The sequence below is a fragment of the Ceratotherium simum genome, chromosome 25 (genome assembly GCF_057802395.1).
Source record: "Ceratotherium simum simum isolate JZ-2026a chromosome 25, ASM5780239v1, whole genome shotgun sequence".
Classification (NCBI taxonomy): domain Eukaryota; kingdom Metazoa; phylum Chordata; class Mammalia; order Perissodactyla; family Rhinocerotidae; genus Ceratotherium; species Ceratotherium simum.
Genome location: NC_141924.1, coordinates 16,799,712 through 16,818,464, shown reverse-complemented (window position 1 = coordinate 16,818,464; position 18,753 = coordinate 16,799,712). Strand labels below are relative to the sequence as shown.

Here is an 18,753-nt window from a genome sequence, read left to right as displayed (position 1 = left end):
ATGATACTAGACCTTACCACATTTCACCCTTCTCTAGTCCAAAGTCCAAACTCAGAGGCCCCGGGGCCAGGCAGGGAACACAGATGAGTGGACCCAGCTGGATGTAAGACAGCAGGGAGAACTGGGCATGTGTGTGCCCCACATAAAAGTTTTCAAACCCCATGTCGGCAGCATGAGTCTTAGGACTGCGCCGGCCTAGAGTTTGTCCCTGTGCACCTGGGCCCGGTACTCTCCTCCTTCCTGACGTTCTCTTCCAGGCAGACCGCCTGTGCCTTACAGCCAGAACAGAATGTGGCTTTCTTTGTGGCTCTATGAGCCGCACTGGGCTGCTTTTAAAGAAAAGTGTAAACCTACAAATTCTTGGCCTTGTTTCCCCACAGGCTGACCTCATCCAGGTGCCCAGTAAACTGGGAAACTAGAGCTGGGCATAGCAGGATGCGCCCACAGCCCTTATGTGTCTCTCGGGGTCCCCCCAGGCAGCCTGACTGGTGTAACACAGGCATACTCAGGGCAACATTGGCTTGCTTTTGTCCCTGTAGACTCTTGTACACAAAACCCAGAAACCTACTTTCCTAGATACTTTGTGCCTGGACCCGCAGACTCTAGTATTCTTATCTAGAGCCACAGGAATTAGGACATTGGAGAAAGCAGCCAGATCTGGCCCTTTAAATTCCGGTAAAGGCGTGTTTCCATTCTGACTTCTTAGGAGAGTAGCTATAGGGACAGTTATTTTCTTAGTTCCTGTATTGGTTGGATAAATGACAACAGAGTAACTCCAGAGTACAATGGCTTAACTAAGACATTTATTTCTCCTTCATGTAAAAGATCAGCCAGTGTGGGCAGATGGGGCAACTCTGCTCCACAAGATCTTTTGAAGACCCAACTTCCTTCCGTCTTGTTGCTCTGCAGTTCCTTTAGAGCAGGGGTCAGCAAACTATAGCCCATGAGTCAGCTTCTTACTTTTTTAAATAAAGTTTTATTGGAACACAGCCACACCTGTTTGTTTACATACTGTCTATGGCTATTCTCAAGCCCCAAGAGCTGACTTGAGTAGTTACAGCAGAGATCATCTAGCCTACAAGCCTAAAATAGTGCCTGTCTCACACGTTAAGAAAAAGTTTACCAACCCTGCCGCAAAGCATTGGGCTCTCCTGCATGGTTAGAGCCAGGACTGGCAAGTCTGCTTATCAGCTGGGGAGGGGGAAATAGGGAAGCCCAGGGCTAGGAGCTTCCTTTTAAGCAAGTGACGTAGAGAGTGGTGTGCTCGTAAGTGTTTAACAACCGTCTGTCCCAAGAGGGCAGCAGGAGCCATGCTTTGTAGTGTTTGCCAGTTTCCGTGGTGTAAATACTCCCACTGTGGCAGATTTCAAGCTAGCAGTGAAATGTCACTGAACACAGAGTGAGGAAGATGTGCACAATCGGCTTTCACACCCAGTGTGAGCTGGCTCCGGCACACTACAGGACACAGAAATTTCTGCAACACCTCTGCTCGTGTTTTGTTGGTGAGAACTTAGTCACATGGCTATAGCTAGCCACAAGGGGAAATGTGACCTCTAGCTGGACAGCCCTGTGCCCAAGCCAAAACTCAGTGAGGGCAGGCGATTCGGTATTACTACAAGGAAGAAGGGGAGAATGGATGCTGAGGGACAGTTAGCACTCGTTGCCACCGTTTCGTTCCCAGGTGATCCTCTTGGCCACAGTAGTAAGTGTTTGCATGAAATAAGAGCAAAAACAGAGAAGCTAGAATGTTGGGATGGAGAAAGGGAGAAAAGCTATTGCACAGTAAGGAATGGTGCATGAGCACCAGAAAACACATGATAAACTCAGAGAATGTCCATGCGTGGAAGCACCTAAGAGCTTGACTAGCCCAACACCCCCATTTTACAGATAAAAACTGAGGCTGTCAGAGGAAATGTGATTTATCCAAGGTCACACAGCTAATGAGTGGTACAACCATGACTTAAAACCACTAACCCTATTCCTGCCTTACCAGTTGCTGTCAGAACTGTTCTATAAGGTTCCTACTTCCTGGGTAAGTCTAGACATGGCCTCAGAATCCTCCTTAACATGATACTCCAATCAGCCATACCAATGAATCAGAGTTTGGTGGAGATGAACCCTGTTTTCCATCCCTGGTTTAGGTGTTGTTTCACAGCCAACACAGTGTTATCCTGAGCTCCTGAAGAGGTAGTGGGGGTGTTGACTGCCAATGGGCTGTGTTGGCATAAATCTCAACATCTGTAGTTTTTCCTGCTACCCTTCAGTGAGTTTCTGAGTATCCGGATAAATGAGATCAGCATTGTTGTCTGCTCCTGGAGGTCCTGCATCTCTGATGTCCCCGCAGAGAAATATGAAAGGCTGGCAACTTGATCCTCAAGTACTATCCTGAGTTAGTATTGTACTCTCGTTTTTCTCCCCTAGGCACCTTCATTTTTCAATTATGTAGTCACCTGTGTGGCCAAACAACTTGCTTAATATCCTTCTCCGAGACAGCCTAGGAGGGTGGGGCCCAGGTCTGCTCACTGGCTGCTGGGCCCCAGCCCCTGACCTGGGGCCTGGCCTGAGGCTGGCACTCAGTGAACTGTCTATGGGGATGACTGGGTCATGGCACGTCCCTCAGCCTCCAAGCTTCTCTGGGGCAGAAATCTCACCCTGGTGGCTTCTCTGTGCCCCGGTGTGTGGCACACAGGAGGCCTGCGATAATGTTGGATTCTGTGGAATAGGGCTGGGACAGAGTGTGGGAACTCACACACAGACCCACGTCTTGCTTAAGCCCTACTTTGAGATGTGACTGTCTGGGCTGACAGGGAGGGAGAAGGAGCCAGGTGGCTTTAGGGCTTCACTCCTCTCAGTCTCTGTTTGCTCATCTGTAAGATGGGGATATGGAAACCTGCCTGTCGTGTTCCTGTGAGGGGTTAAGCAAGATGCGAGCATGGACTCCGGAGTCAGACCCCCGGGGTGAATGCCAGCTCTCTCTCCTGCGAGCTGTGTGACCTTGGGCGAGTGGCATAACCTCCGTGCCTCCGGTGTTTCATCTGTAAAATGAAGAGACAGTGCCCAGTCCATGGAGTTATTTTGAGGATGAGAAGAGCTATTACATGTGAAATGTTTAGCATGTGGAAAGCTATCTGTAAATGTCATTATTATTATTATTAGATTAACTATACTGTGTTAGGGAAACCGGAAATCTTTACTATTTCTCCGATTATTGTTAACATCTTTACTCTGTCCCAAGGCAACAAATCTGACCGCTGGCCTTGGGAGCCATCCTGTGAACCACATCATGGGTCCTGGGGCCCCAGGCAGCAGAGGGGGCTGCGTCCTCTCTTAGTCGTCCCCACAGCTGCTAAACACCTCAGCCCACATCCTGCGATGGTGGGCGCGGGCATCTTCCATGTGAGCAGGGCAAAGCCGCCCCTCCCCTCACTCGGCCCCCCAGGCTGACCCCAGGCTGCTGCCTCAGAGAGGGGCCTTGGAAGTTGCTCTGCCCCAGGCTGCCAGCCTGCTGTTGAGACCCAGATGAAGGACAGAAATGTATGGAAGGGGAAGCGAGAAGCCACGGGAGCAACGAGAGGCTGCGGGAGGGCTGCGCTCAGAGGTGCCGGGCTCCAGGCCCACTGGGAAGGGCCTTAGGGGCAAGGAAAGACCTTTCCTGGGACTGGAGGGTTGTGTGGTTAGAGGGTGGCGGTGGGGGCACTTCCAGGTGTCCTGATTAAATTCCTGGAAAGAGGACCTGCAATTAACTGTAAGAGTATAGTAATAAGTGTGCACTGCATGTATTGGGCAATTATTGTCACATGCTGTGCTGAGTGGTGGTAAAGTGTTCTCTCTAATCGTCATCTCAGATACAGACAGTAAGTACTGTCATCCCTGTTTCGCAGATGGGGAAACAGGCTTGGAGAGGTGAAGTTCCCTGTCCAAGGTAGCAGGTAGGAAGCCAAGCGGGGCTGTGAGCTCGGGTCTCGGGCGATAGGATCTGCCTGCTCCATGGGGCACAGGCTTTGGTGTCAGACACTCAGACCTGAGCTTCACTTTCTTTGCCAATAGAGTGGGAATAATGATAATAACAACAACAGCTCCTTCAAGGAGAGGACCAGTTGAAGTGGTGGGAACTGAGCACTTAGCACGGTGCCTGGCACATAAAGATCATGCAGTAAAGGGTGGCTTTTTTATTACTGATGAGGAAGATCATGGTTGTGAGGGCTGTTTGGGCCTTTTCAGGGTACAGATCCCAGAGTCAGACGTGAGGAGTCTCCTTGGAAACCCAGTGATTGCCCGCACGTCACTAAGAACTGGGTTGTACAGAGCGGTTAGTGGGACAGACTCCAGAGCCAGACTGCCTGAGTTCAAATCCTGACTCCTCCTTATTAGCTGTGTGACAATGAGCAAGTTAATTAACCTCTCTGTGCCCCATTTTTCCTTATGTGTAATATAGGTTGATAATAATAATGCCTTCGTCATGGGGTTATTGTGAGAATTAAAGTTAATATTTTTAAAAAGCTTATAATAGGCCTGGTACGTGGTAAGTGCTCTCTAAGTAAAACGTGTAGAGTAATGTTAATGTCCCCATTTCACACGTGAGAAAAGTAAATGAGATTAAGTAACCTGTGCAGGGTTAGTCGCACAGCATGACCAGTAGTGAGGGCAGAGTCAAGTGATGAGCCCAGGCCGTCTGGCATCCGAGCCCACACCCTTGGGGATGGGCTCCCCTGAGTTACACTGGAGTCAGAGCTCAGGGAACCTGGGAGCTGCCTGTTACCTTCCAGCACCTGTGGGGTCAGGATTGGTCCTGGGGGTGGAGGAGGAAAGAGGGGCTGGGAGCACCGTGAGAGGCCCTGCCTTTTCCTGCTTTAGAACTCTTCCAGAAACTTTCATCAAGCGTGACTCCGTTCCCCCTCCTCCCCAGCCTCCGTCATCACTTACAGTTTGCTTGCAAAACCATGCTGGATAGGGAGGGATGGAAGCCTTTCTAGGGGCCAGGGTTTCCCCACTGGGACAAGGACCGCCTTTATTCTGGTGGAATTTGTTAGATATGGTGTCTAATTTGAGACCTTAAGAAGCTCTTTTACTATACAGTCGTGTCACTGAACGACAGGGACACGTTCTAAGAAATGCATCATTAGTCAATTTCATGGTTGTGTGAACATCATAGAGTGTACTTACACACACCTAGATGGTGTAGCCTACCACACACCTAGGCTATATGGTACTCACCTTGCAGGACCTGTCGTGCATATGGTCCATCACTGACCGAAACATCGTGATGCAGTGCATGACTATAATGTTCTTTAGTTTCTATGCCTCTATTTGCTTCTTCCAAAGTATATTCTCTCCAAACCATCTGCACCTTGCTCTGTGATTTATAATAATGCTTATGATATGAGATCGCGAACATTTAATGAGACCCGTGTGCTAAACTCTCTATTCTTCTAAGCACTGTACCTGGATTATCTCATTTAATCTGCACCCAAAATCCTATGAGAAGGTGTTATTCCTAAACTCATTTTACAGATGAGAAAGCTGAATGACAAGGGGGTTAAGTAAGTTCCCTTAAGATTACACAGCAGCTAAATAGCAGAGCCAGGTCTGCTAGTCTACGCTAACTTTAAAAATTAAAAAATTAATAAATAAATAAAGTGTGTCTAAGGCCTCACCAGCTTACATTTGTCCTGGGAGTGCATCAAGAGATCAGCAGAATGCATCAACATCCTGCCTTGCTCCCGCCAGCTTCCCAGGGGAGAAGAAGCCACACAATTGCTTGCTGCCCTCAGGCCTGAAGCCCTCCTGGAAAACGTCTTTCTGAAGTCACGTTCCTGAAGCAGCAGAAGACAGTGAGCCAGTCTCTTGGGGCCGGGGCCCTAGAGAAATTGACCGCCTGAGTAGCTGACCTCTTACTTAAATTGATCAGATTTCTTTTGGCATCATTGAAAGCCGATCGAAGGGAAAACCACAAAGTTGATTACTTTCTGGCAAAGCCCCAGGGGACGGCTTAATCGATTTCGCATAAATAAGTCTCGCACTCAGGAGGGCACGCTGTTTGTCCAGGCCAGGGGGACCTGTTGGTCTTCAGTGGCAGATCCTTCAGAGACTTTCCAGAAAGAGGAAATGGAGCTCTGAGTTGTGTTTACAGGAAATAAGTTTTTGGCAGAATTAAATTTTCTAACAAACCAGGTTGAACATAAAGCCATGTTTTCACAGACTTTTATGGAAAATGTTTCTTACTTGCTTTCGTTTGCTTTCCTGCCTTGGCTGGTAAAATTCAGTAACCAGAGCCATCACTAACTTTGTTTGACCGATGGATTTTTTTTTTTTTTTTTTTGTGAGGAGATCAGCCCTGTGCTAACATCCGCCAATCCTCCTCTTTTTTTGCTGAGGAAGACGGCCCTGGGCTAACATCTGTGCCCATCTTCCTCCACTTTATATGGGACGCCGCCACAGCATGGCTTGCCAAGCAGTGCGTCGGTGCGCGCCCGGGATCCGAACCAGCGAACCCCGGGCCGCCGCAGCGGAGCGCGCGCACTTAACCGCTTGCACCACCGGGCCGACCCCTGACCGATGGATTCTTGATAAACAGGTGATTCCTGGGACCTGCTCTCAAGAGTGGATGGTGGGTCATGCGTGGCTCACCTGTGGGTTAATGCCGTATGCTTCAGGCTCTGTGGGGATACAGCAGACGAGATAGAGGTGGTCCTGCCCCCCGAAGGCTGACATTCTCACAGAAAATACAAACTTTTAAAAAAGCAAAAACAATAAATAAAATAGTCACCCACTGTGAAAGATGCTAACAAGGAGACAGATGAAATTGGCCTGGAGATGGGGGGTGGGAGGGGCGGTAAAGACAGGAGAGGGGCATACCCTCCCTTAGAGACACTGCTCAGATAAGCCCTCCTTTGGACATTACATTCAAGTTCACACTTGAGGGGTGAGAAGGAGCCAGCCCTGCAAAGAGCCAGGGGAAGGGCATGCCGGCGAGACGGAATAGCAGGAGTAAAGTCCTCAGGACAGGAAAGCCCCTGGCCATTGAAGGGACAGAAGGAGAGTTGTTGGCGCAGAGTGTAGGAGGAAGGCAAGCTGGAGAGCAGGGCAGGGCCCCGCATCTGCAAAGCCCTGTAGGCCATATGTGAGGAGCTGCATTCTGTTCTCAGTACGTGGGAAGGCACTGGAAGGGTTTAAGCAGAGGCTAACATGGTCCTACTTACACTTTAAGCTCACTCTGACCTTGTGTAAGAGACTGGTTTGGATGGAGAGAAGAACGAAAGCAGGAAGACCAGTTAGGCAGCTACTGCCATAATCTAGGCAAGAGGTGCTGGCGTTTGGAACCAGGGTATGGGCAGTGGGGGTGGAGAGAGGTGGATTTGGAATTTGGGATTTGGGTGGCAAAATCAACAGCTGATGGAATGGCTATGGGCATAAGAGAACGTTCTGGCCTGAGCACCTGGGTAGACAGTGGTGCCATTTATGGAGATGGGATGACAGGAGGACATGGTTGATGGGTGGGGGGTGGACATGTTATTAAAAGTTCCGTTTTGGATATGCCAAATTTGAGGGTCTGAGAGACATCCAAGAGACGCACTCAAGTAGGCAGTGGTATATGTGGGCACATCAGCACGATACAGAAGTGCCAGGTCCCACAGAGAGGTGGGCAGGCTGGGGAGTCAGATAGCCAGGGTCAAACCCTGGCTCACCGCTTACTGGCTCTGTGACTTGGGCAGTTTCTCCATGGGGAATGGAATGGCGCTCCTGATATCACCTACACGGTGGGCTTGTGGTGATCGTTGTCTGAGTTAATACATGGAAAGAGCTTAGATTTCAGTAGTAAGTATTCACTCAACGTTAGCTTCCTCTAATAACAATTATCATCATCATCACCTTAGCTACAGTAATTTTCTTGCCATTTGTCTCTTTCTAATTAAAATCAAGGACCTCTATAGCTGCTAAACACTTCTCCTGATGTTCTCAGAATTACTGGTTTACCAGTCTGGGGGCTCAGTGAACACAGGGTGGGGTCTGTGTCTTCCTCCTCCCAGCCCCTTTGCTTGGTGCCCGCACACAGTAGGTGCTCAGTGACATTTATCCAGTCGCATGGAATTTAGCTTGACTCTAGAAAAAAATGATTATTTGAGAGAGTCAATCAAGCATCAAGCAGAAGGGACTTAGACACAGACAGGAAAGAGGAAATTGCAAATTCAGTGACAATGACAATTCATAGCATCTTTGCTCCCAAGAAGGAGGCTCTAGATCTCACAAGACAGCCTCTACCAGAATGAGATAGTAGTCCGTTGGAAGAAAGGTTTTCCTGACAATTAGTCAAATCTGATACTTCTCAAGATTTGCACACACACCCCCAATCAAGGCTCCAGACTCTTCAGTACAGCACGTGCAGACCCCACCCTTCCCTCTCTGGAAGCTTCTGTGATGGATACCCCAGGACCTTGCCCTGTTGCTCTAACCCTTCTCTCTCTGTCCTCTCCATTTGGCCTGAAGCTTATTCCTTAACCAGTTTTTAGGGAACATTGGTCCCTTTGATGAAGCCTGCTGCTGCACCAAGGGTCTTCCCTCTCCCCCTGCCGATAGGTGCTGTCTACACTTTAGCAGGATCCATGGTCTCTCTTCGTGTTCTTGTTGGATCATGGCAAGCGGCTCTGCCCTTTTCCCGGTTAAAAGTTAAATTTCAATTTTAGATAAACGGTAAATAATGTTTTAGTGTAAGTCTGATTCATGCAGTATGTGCTAAAATGTTTTTATTTGCTAAATCTGGCAACCCCAGCTGTAGGATTCTCAAGTCCAAAGCCCCATGAACTGGGCCTCATGGCAGAGCCCCGTTCTGTGCCCTAGAAGTTCACATCTTGGTTGCTGATGCCGTGGTCTAAAGCTAGGCCCAGCGTCCTTAGTCCTCCCCCAACACCTGGGGAGCCCTCAGGCTTCCCTGGAGAGTCTTTCAACAGTGTCGGGTGGTCTTGGCTCACCCATCTGCCATGAAAAGATCTTAATCCTGGAGTCCAGGGTCCTGGGCAACTATGGGCCGCTAAGTACCTTTCTTAGTTCCTCCCAGTGCTCTCATACAAAAGGCCCTTGGAGTCCTGGCCTGACACCCAGTCCCTGAAGCCTGTATGCAGAGCAGACCCCGTATCAACACCAAGCTTCTTGCCTCTGGATTCTATCTTCACTGCATCATCTCCCCCTGGTGGCCAAAAGCAACCCCCTAGTGTCTCCTATCGAGAGCCCTAGCATCTCCTATCACTGGGCTCCTGTTTCAGGATAGCCTTCTGCCCAAGGCTCCTCTGCCAGCAGAGATGAATGATATCTCAGGAACCCAATTAGATATGTGTCGAGCGCACAGCCACCCCACCTACTTCCCGAGACTCTCTTTATGAATCACCCCTCAAGCACTCTCCCCCAGATCCTAGCCTTACTGATGAACAGGAGCCTTAGTGCCATAAACTTGCTGGAACAGTAGCCCCTCTCATTTCCTCCAAGGATAAAAAAGAAGGTCGTTCCCTCACACACTTAACCCATCCTTATGCCACAGAGGGTGTTAGTTAGAGGCAGGAGTGGGACCAGGAATTCTCCACACCTGGCTCCTTCCCTCAGTTTCCACCCTGTGAATTAGCAAGAGGAAGGAATATGAAGGGGTCTGGACAGTGCTGACTCCAGCTGACGCAAGTGTGTGGTTCACCAGGCTCGGGGCCGGGGCCATAATCTGAGAAATGGGCACCTATAGGTGGAGAAGACGGAATCCACAAGCTCTACTCCACCCTAGCAGCCACCGCCTTCACTCAGCCCCTCGTCACTTCACCTCTGGCGGTGGCTTCTTCTGTCCATTCCGCTAGTTTATCTACCACTGACACGTCTCCACCTCTAGGGTTGGCTCTCCTCAGGCCCACCCTCCTCGAGTTGGCCATCCAACCATATTGCTCTCCTGCCTGCTGAAAAACCCTCGATGGCTTTTAAGGATAAAGTCTAGAGCCTTAAGGATTAGGGAAAGGTCCCCTGTAATCTGGCCCCTGCCTACCTCACCACCCTCAGCTCTGGCACTGCCTAGAAGTTTATGCCCCAGAGACACTAAAACCCCAGAGTTACCCTTACACAGCCTGCCATGTCTCATCTCCATGTTCTTGCTCCCACTGGCCCTGCTCGAAGTCCTTCTGCCCTCTCTTCTCCTGTCTCCTTATTTAAGACACAGCTCAGGGGTCACCGCCCCCTGGAAGCCTTGCTGGATCCCCTAGGGTCCGTTTGGTGCATGTCTCTGATCCCTCAGTCATCGCATTTGCCACGTGGAATTATAATGACCAGTGCCTGTGCCCTCTCCCCTTCTGGGCAGTGGGCCCCCAGGGCAGGGGCAATGGCATGTGTCACCGTGTCTTCAGCACCTGGAGCAGAGCTTGTCGCAAACAGCTGCTCAGTGATTTAATGATTGATCAGTTCACCGTGAGGAGGAGGTAACATCCTTGACGAGCAGAGTTTGTATCACCTTCCTGAATCCGTTGACTCTCCTCCTCACCCCTTCCCTACCCACTCTCGCTGCGCCCAGCTGGCTGGGTTAACTTTCTGATGGCCCTTGCCGCTACACTCTCATTTCATCTTGCCCCTTCTCTGCCCTGCTTCTGCTCTGAATGTAGAGAATCCACCCATTCTGTGTTTGTTTAGCTAACGTTTTTCAGCACCTCTGCATGCTGTGCGCTGTCTGGCACGGGGATGCAGAGCCGCACTAGACAAGTCCCTGCTCTCATAGGTCCCCAGCCTGCAGGGGAAGTCCGTTGAGGAAAGAGGCAGCATGTGTGCCGTGTTCGGGGGACCGGGGGCACAGTAGGTGCACAGGCCAGCTCTCAGAGACTGCCTTGGCTCACATCCCAGCTCCCCGGCTTGCTGGCTGTGTGGCCCTGGGCAGGCCCCTTATCTGTGTCTGTTCCCCATGGTCAAAAGAGGGGTAAAGAAAATACCTCTTGGGGTTGTGTGAGGATTAAACTAATTCATTCATGTAAAGTTTAGTAGAGTGCCTAGCCCATAGTAAACATTCAGTAAATACTAGCCATTACTAAGTTCAGTATGCTTTGGGAGCACAGAGACACAAGACAGATCAGCAGCAGTTATAAAAGAGAGTCAGGAGACATCCATATTTTAATTGGACCCTAGGCACAGGCAATTGACATGAAAAGCAAATGCCAGATCTCCTTGGTGCCTCCCAATTCTTATGGCCTTCCAGAACCAGTCCCTGGGGAAGCCACCCACCTGACCATCTCTCCCTTCCTTAGGGCCGACGACTGCTTTTGCGCGTCCCGGAAGCTGGACGCAGTGGCCATCGAAGCCAAGTTTAAGCAGGACCTGGGTTTCCGGATGCTGAACTGTGGGCGGACAGACCTGGTGAAGCAGGCGGTGTCTCTCCTGGGGCCCGATGGGATCAACACCATGAGTGAACAGGTACAGGGTCCCAGTGTCTGAACAGGCACCCCTACCCCCGCCAACCGTGTGCACCTCCCCATGGCAGGAAAGAGGGAAACAGCAGGCACTGGGCAGAGGCTCCCCCTGCTGGTGACTTAGGGTGTTTTTTTTTTTTTTTAAGTTCTAAAAATATCATATAAAAATATCCTTGTTCATCTTTATAGACTTAGCACATGATCATTGCAGCTGAAATGGAAAATAGAGAAAAATAGGCCTATTCCAGAAAGGAAATAATGCCATCACCCAGCTATCATTTATATTTAGTATGTGTCTTTCAAGTTCTTTTTCCAGCATGGTTAAATTTAGTTCTTTGCCTCTCTGTCTGTTACTGTATCACAGAACAAGTCCAGGCAGATTTTCACCAAACTTTCAGGGTATGTTTAAGATACACAAAAGTCATTCTGAGGGAGACCCTAGGAGGCATCTCAGAGATAGGCAGCCATCCCCTAAACCCATGAAATGGAGGTACAGGGAGAGGCTCGTGTGTCTACCAGTCAGGAAGACACCCCGTGTTGGTGAAGATGTCACAGACAGAGAAAATAGACAGCAGCTTTCAATGTGAGCCCCAGATAGAAAGTCACAGGGGACAGACGGAGCTCTTCTCTCACGAGCAGCTCATGTAGCGAGGTCCAGGGAAGGGATAGCAGCTAATAATTTTCTTGAGCAACACCAAGGAGCCCTAATATACACACACGCACTCACATTTATACTATTTTAAAAAAACAAGAATTTATTATATATTGCTTTTTCCAATATTTTATATTAAAGTTACTTTGCAATATCATTAAATATTCTTTTTTTTAAAAAAAAGTGCTTCTGGGCCGGCCCCATGGCTTAGCGGTTAAGTGCGCGCGCTCCACTGCTGGTGGCCCGGGTTCGGATCCCAGGCGCGCACCGAGGCACTGCTTCTCCGGCCATGCTGAGGCCGCGTCCCACATACAGCAACTAGAAGGATGTGCAGCTATGACATACAACTATCTACTGGGGCTTTGGGGGGAAAATAAATAAATAAAAATCTAAAAAAAAAAAAAAGAAAAGTGCTTCTAATGGCTACATAAGATGGTCATATTCTTTATTCAGTTAACCATACCTTGTTGTTGGATTTTTAGGTTGTTTCTCATTACTTATATCAATATTGCTGAGCTAAATATACTTACACAAGGACAAGTCTTTGTTCAAATCTCTGATTATTGCATTAGGGAAATTCTTAAAAGTGGAAATAGTGGCTGAAGCACATCAGCCTTCCTTAAGGTTCTCAATCTCAAATTACTTTCCCCAGTTTGTTTCTTGGTACACACCCTCCAACTATATGTGTGTTCCCTAGTAATCTTTTGCCTGTTTTTCATTGGCACTTTACTGTTTTTCTTCTTTATTTAGAAGAGCTCTTTACATATAAACATATAACCCTTTGTTACAATGTGACAAATATGTCTCAATTTATTGTTTACCTTTTAATTTGCTTTATAATGTTTTCAATTGTGTGTCCTCAACACTGTAATGATTTTCCTTTGTGATTCCTTCCATTACTTTTACGCCTAGAAACAGATCCAGAGACCTGTTAGATGTCCTTTATGGTTTTAATTTTTTCTCTATACCTCTAGTCACACGAGAAATGAATTTGGTGTACGCTGTGAAATAAGGCTCTCGAACGTTTTCCCAAATAGCTGCCTTCACAACACTGTTTATTAAGAAATCCATCCCTTCCTTCTGTTGGTTGTGGTCCTTTATAATAAGCAGGAGTCACGGACAGATGTGGAATTCCTGAGAACCGTTCCAAATATTCTTGCCTTTTGCTTGTAAATGATCATGTCAAACCACTTGTCAGGGATGGGGCCATGCTCAGAGGCGTCCAGTTTCCCTTGACACTGACCAACAGCTTATGCAGAGCAAAGATGACACTTGTTATATCGTGAACGAGAGAATGTCAAGGAAACAGTGTTTACCAATTAGATAGCTTAGGGCTGATATTGCAGAATCCAGAAAGTTCCTAAGAGCTGCAAGTTGAAATCAGCCACTTGTTTCAGCAAACATTCTTAGGTCTGTGGCACCCTAAAACAGACAAATGAAAATCCTCCAGCTTAAGCAAAGATAAATGCAAAAAAGGCAATTTATGTTCCATTCGTACCTCCATTTTGGGTTCCAAAACATGGAGGGTTATGACCTTATGAGTCACTGGGCTCATGTTTATTTTTTACATGCTGGATTTTGAGTACAGACATAGCCTCCTCCACACAAGTGAGATTTTCCGTTTATTGTCATTGAGTGACACAGCCACCTTGTAAACCTTCGTTCTCTGGTTTTAACTCACCACAGGGCATGACCCCCCTGATGTACGCCTGCGTCCGAGGGGACGAGGCGATGGTTCAGATGCTGCTGGATGCCGGAGCTGACCTGAATGTGGAGGTGAGGGTGCAGAGGGCTGCAGGGCCCCTCGGCCTGGCAGTCCCAGGGGAAGGCGAGCAAAGAGAGGGGGGGCTTTTTCTCCCAAGAGCAACGGCTGAGGGTGCTCAGTCCAGCAAATAGGTCAGATCAGCTGATGGATTTCCTCCATCCAGAGGCCCCAGCCCAACCAAACTCCAAGGTGCTATCTATATGTATGTTTCATTTCAAAACAACCAACAGAGCTGCAAGGAGCGCCAGCTTTTCCTTGGCTCAGCAGTACTGAGTCTCTGATTCTCACTGCTGATCCATCGCTTCTGGGATCGGGGCAGAGAGAGCTCTCCTGAGCCATCAGCCCTTTCCCTCTGCCTAATGCCATGCTGGTCCACGTCCCTGAGCTGAGGTGTAGCTCCCCCAGATCCTCCACCCTCCCCCACCAAATCCTGATTGGCTCACCCGCTTGGCTGAATTGAAACCACAGGTCTTAAAGCTGATTGCAAAGCTACCGTGAGGCAGTGTGGTATAGTGGAGAGCGCACCCCCAAAGAATTTGACACCTGAGTTCAGATTTTGAAACCGCTGCATCTTAGTGACTTGCTTTTGTGCTTGGGCAAGTGGTTTAACCTTTCTGAGCCTCGGTGTCTCCGTCTGCAAAATGGGAGAATAATCGCACCTGTCTCAGAGAGTTTTTGGAATGAATAAATATAGAGTACCTGGCAGAAGTTTGGGACTTGGTTAATATGGTCCCTCCACTCCCCCAAGGCTTGTAATAGGTGAAATCACACTTTTTGACCATGTTCTATGCTGTCTTAAGACTCACTCTCTCCAGCCGCTGGCTATTGGCAGCCTCAGCAGCTGGGAAGATTGACATGCTGCAATCGTAACTCAGCCACCCTGCGAAACCTTTTTAGTTTAAAATTAGATGCCCTTGTAGTCTTAGTACTATGCTTTTTTTTTTTAATTTTAATTAATGAGTTTTATATTCATCTCAGGAAAGCAGGCAATAGACACAGTTTTGGATCCAGAACCACCATTTTGGATCTTATTAAGTTTCGAATATTTGGGTTTTTGGTTTTTTTTTTTACCCCTGCTCTGAATCCTCAAGCCCTGCGCAGACACCTGCAAGGGCTCTTCAGCCTGGGTCCTGGCGGGATTCTCTGGTCCTCTCTGGCCCACCCCACAGCTCCCAGCTCAAGGCCTTCCCCCTGTGGGTGTTTAGTGAACTCACCTTCTCTGAATGAAGCATGCATGTGGTTATATGGCCCCAGGAATGTTCGGGAGAAAAGCCATGTGTGGGTGCTGATCCTGCAGGACCCCAACCTTCAGCTGGCCTGCTGCCTCTCTCCTGGCCTGGGGTATTTTGAGGCCCCCGTCCCGAAAGACCCATGTCAGATTGCTCATTCACGGTGTGTCCAGGGAAGGTTTTGTGCCCAGGTTTCGAGTAGCATGACAGTCCTTGTCAACCAGGAAGCCAGCAGAAGAATGAAATGAGGATGGCATGGGGTGAGCTGTGATCGGAGAGTGACATTTCTCCGTCAGATGGGTGGTGGTCTTCTGTGGCTTGAAAGTTCGAATCAGAATTTCCCCTAAGGGTGTGGATGTAATGGTAGTGGCATCTCACGCTATCTGACATCCCGTGGCTCTCAGAACCACCATCCTCCCATAGCAGAAAGAGGAGACAGGTAGGGGAGCTGGCTCCTTCTAGCCGCCGTTACAGCTTCTCCAAGGCACCTTAGAGGTGGTCAGAAGCAATCCATTTAACTCCTTTCAGATGAGAAGCAAAGGAGTCCTTATTATGCATGGAGGACATAAAGTCACCACCCCGCATCACCAACATCTCCCAAGACACCTTCAGGATGTCCTTTTGTACATCTCGAGCCCAGGTGCACAGCCACAGATAGGTCAGATTTGCTAGTCAGTATTGTGAAGGTCACATTTTGAAAATAACTTCAATTTGTTTATAGGTTGTCAGTACTCCTCATAAATATCCATCCGTCCACCCCGAGACCCGCCATTGGACGGCTCTGACTTTTGCTGTGTTGCATGGACATATTCCTGTAGTTCAGGTATTAACGTATTTCCCTATCCACATCTGACCTTCAGTGTTACCTCTTCCATTATGCAAATCTGTACCTCTCCCAGCATGCATAGTCCCTAAGAGATTCATATTGGTTAACTGCAATTAAATATAGCACATTCATATCACGTGAATGAAAATATTATATGTAATGATCTATATGGCCTGGCTTTAACCAATATGAAATTATCACGTACCCACATGCAGCCTCACACACAGAGCAAACCTACGAAGTGGTTCCCGGTTGCTCGGGGGTGGGGCCTGAGCTGTGATTTTGCGGATTTGCTCATTTTGCTTGTCAGAACGTGAATATAAGACCTGGCTGGTGTAAGACCTTAGAACCTCCCCTTAGGTGTGACCCCAGTATTGGCTTAGAGGCTAGTAGTTTCCAAGCAGTGGAGAGAAGCATCAAGTCACCAAGGGAGTGGTTCCCAAAGACGCTTGCTTGGATCCCACTTCTTGAGAGTCAGATCCAGGAGGTCTAGAGTAGGGCCTTCACGTATGTCTTCTGAAACAGCTCCCCGAGTATGGAGAGATGTCCTCCTTAGAGATCCTTTGGGCATACAAGTGTGTATTGCCTGCACCTTTTCTGGCTGTTGTTAAGTTGGTGTCCAATGAATAGCCATCCAGTACATTCTAGATCTTAAACTTGGTCTTCACCTCATCAGAAAAAAGAGGTCAACGTCCAGGTCCATGACCACACCTGCCCCATAGTGAGTGCTGAGCTTCAGGTGCATCAGGAACTCACCTCCTTTTATGTGGTCCAGTCCTCTTTGAATTATACAGAGCAGGAAATAGCGTTACAGGGACCACTAGGCAACGTTAGAATTCCACGGGAATCTTTTGTTGTTTCCTAGGTCATGGGAATCCTAAAGACAGATCCAAAGTCATGTTTCAGGAGGTAGAGCTGAGAGCTGGCTTCTGCTTCTAGAACATCATGCCCAGTCCACTCCTAGTACAGGAATCTAAGAAAGAAGGGGTCGGAGGGTGGCCTGCCGGACACAGATGCCACCCCTTAACATGCAGTGGCATCCCCAGCCTTTAAATCAGGGAGGGGAGCAGCGGGCAGCCAAGCAAGGCCCAACAGAAGTCAGGTCGCCCCTCTGCCGCAGCTGCACCATCGAATGCATCATGGAATGCCACGTAGGCAGCCCCTCCTGGCTGTGCCCTCGGGGAGCCCTGGAAAGTGAGTACAGAAGGCAGATTCCCACCTCCCCACCCCCCATTTTACATCAGTGATGCTGACAGCACATTCATTGTGAGATCCGGCATGGACGGAATCTCTGTTGTTAAGAAGCCCAGATATCTTAGGGAAGGCACAGAATGGAGTGATATGAAGCAAAACCTGGAAGCGCACTGTGTGGCTTTATTAACTGATCGTGCTGGCTAGGAAACTGAGCATTTGCTAGACTGTCCTCAGAGCCATCCAGGGTGTTCTAGAAGAGACGCTTGCCTTGGTTGGCCCAGGAGGTCCCCAAAGTCCTTCGGGACTCTTGAGATTCTGTGGCTCTAAGAGATCACTCTGATGCTTTCTGAGGCTTTGTGTAACCGACCCCAAAAGGGAGTCTTCCAGCACTGTGGTGCCAGGAGCTTCTAGTTCAATGCTTCTAGAAACTTCAGTGTACATTTAAATCACCTGGAGATCTTGTTAAAATGCAGACTCTCATTGAGTTGGTCTGGGGGGCCTGAGAACCAGCATTTCCAACAAGCTCCTAGGTGATGCTGATGCTGCTGTCTGTGGGCCACGCTTTGAGTAGTCTGAGGTTCTAGAAGATACGAGAGGCTCTCAGTTCATCCTCTGAGGTGCAGTTGCCCTCACCCCGTGCACATGGTCACTGACCCAGAGGGAGGGCAGGAACATTGGCATCACACTGATTTCCACCAACTTTTTCTGACGCCTCCTCATACTGCACATCCTTTAAACATCTCAGTGGCCACTCTTCCTCCGCAGCTCCTCCTGGACGCCGGGGCCAAGGTGGAAGGCTCTGTGGAGCACGGCGAGGAGAACTACTCCGAAACGCCCCTCCAGCTCGCAGCTGCCGTAGGTAAGAGTCGCTGATTCTCATCCTGGCCAAGGATCTCCACCGCCCTGGCTCTTGATGTGTCTATGACTGTGTATTTGCTTTATCCTCTTATAAAACCCCCTTCTCTGGGCTTGCAGGAAATTTTGAGCTGGTTAGTTTGCTGTTGGAGCGTGGTGCGGATCCCCTGATAGGAACCATGTACAGGAATGGAATTTCTACAACCCCCCAGGGTGATATGAACTCTTTCAGCCAGGCCGCAGCCCACGGACACAGGTAGGCTAGGATGGGCCGGAGCCACAAGGTCCCAAGTGGTGCTTGTTAAAAATGCAGATTCCCAGGCCTACCCCAGACCCACTACATCTCTGGATGTGGGGCCCAGAGGCAGTCCAGGCCCCAGGCCCAGCCAGAGCGGCCTTAACTGCTGGCTTTCTGCTAAGAGCCAACCTCATGCTGTGCACGTCCACTCAGACTGGCTTGTTTTGTCCTTTCCCCACGAGCTTTCACCTCACAGAGCCTTCCCTCTTTGCCGGGGTTGGTCAGAGTAGATCATGTCGGCTGCCGTGAGTGAGAAGAACCCATTTAAAAAATAATGAGACCCCTCAAGTTTGGTTACACCCCATCTACATTTCCTTCTGGATTTACCCCATCAGATTTTGTTACACACAACCCCGAGTAAAGCAAATTCACTGTGGCCGGAGTGCAGGCTGGCAGTTAAAAGGGCAGCATTCTAGAGCCCTCTAGATATTTGAGGAAAGCATTTAGTTGCAAGTTGTCCTCAAGGAAAAATGGCCAGTCACGCCCCACCATCTCCTCCATCCCCAAAACGTAGCGCCCA

At 49.0% G+C, this 18,753-nt stretch overlaps 1 protein-coding gene across 2 annotated transcripts in view; it reads left to right on the top strand.

Moving 5' to 3' along the window:
• Positions 1-18,753, top strand: part of ABTB3 (ankyrin repeat and BTB domain containing 3) — a 302,523-nt gene that overhangs the window by 244,205 nt on the left and 39,565 nt on the right. The window contains exons 5-9 of one of the 2 annotated variants that reach the window (XM_004418069.3): positions 11,253-11,418; positions 13,753-13,842; positions 15,782-15,883; positions 17,846-17,939; positions 18,056-18,191. In XM_004418069.3, coding sequence (XP_004418126.1) covers positions 11,253-11,418; positions 13,753-13,842; positions 15,782-15,883; positions 17,846-17,939; positions 18,056-18,191 — 588 coding nt within the window. The remainder of the gene's footprint in view (positions 1-11,252; positions 11,419-13,752; positions 13,843-15,781; positions 15,884-17,845; positions 17,940-18,055; positions 18,192-18,753) is intronic. The other variant, XM_014780586.2, reaches the window with a different exon arrangement.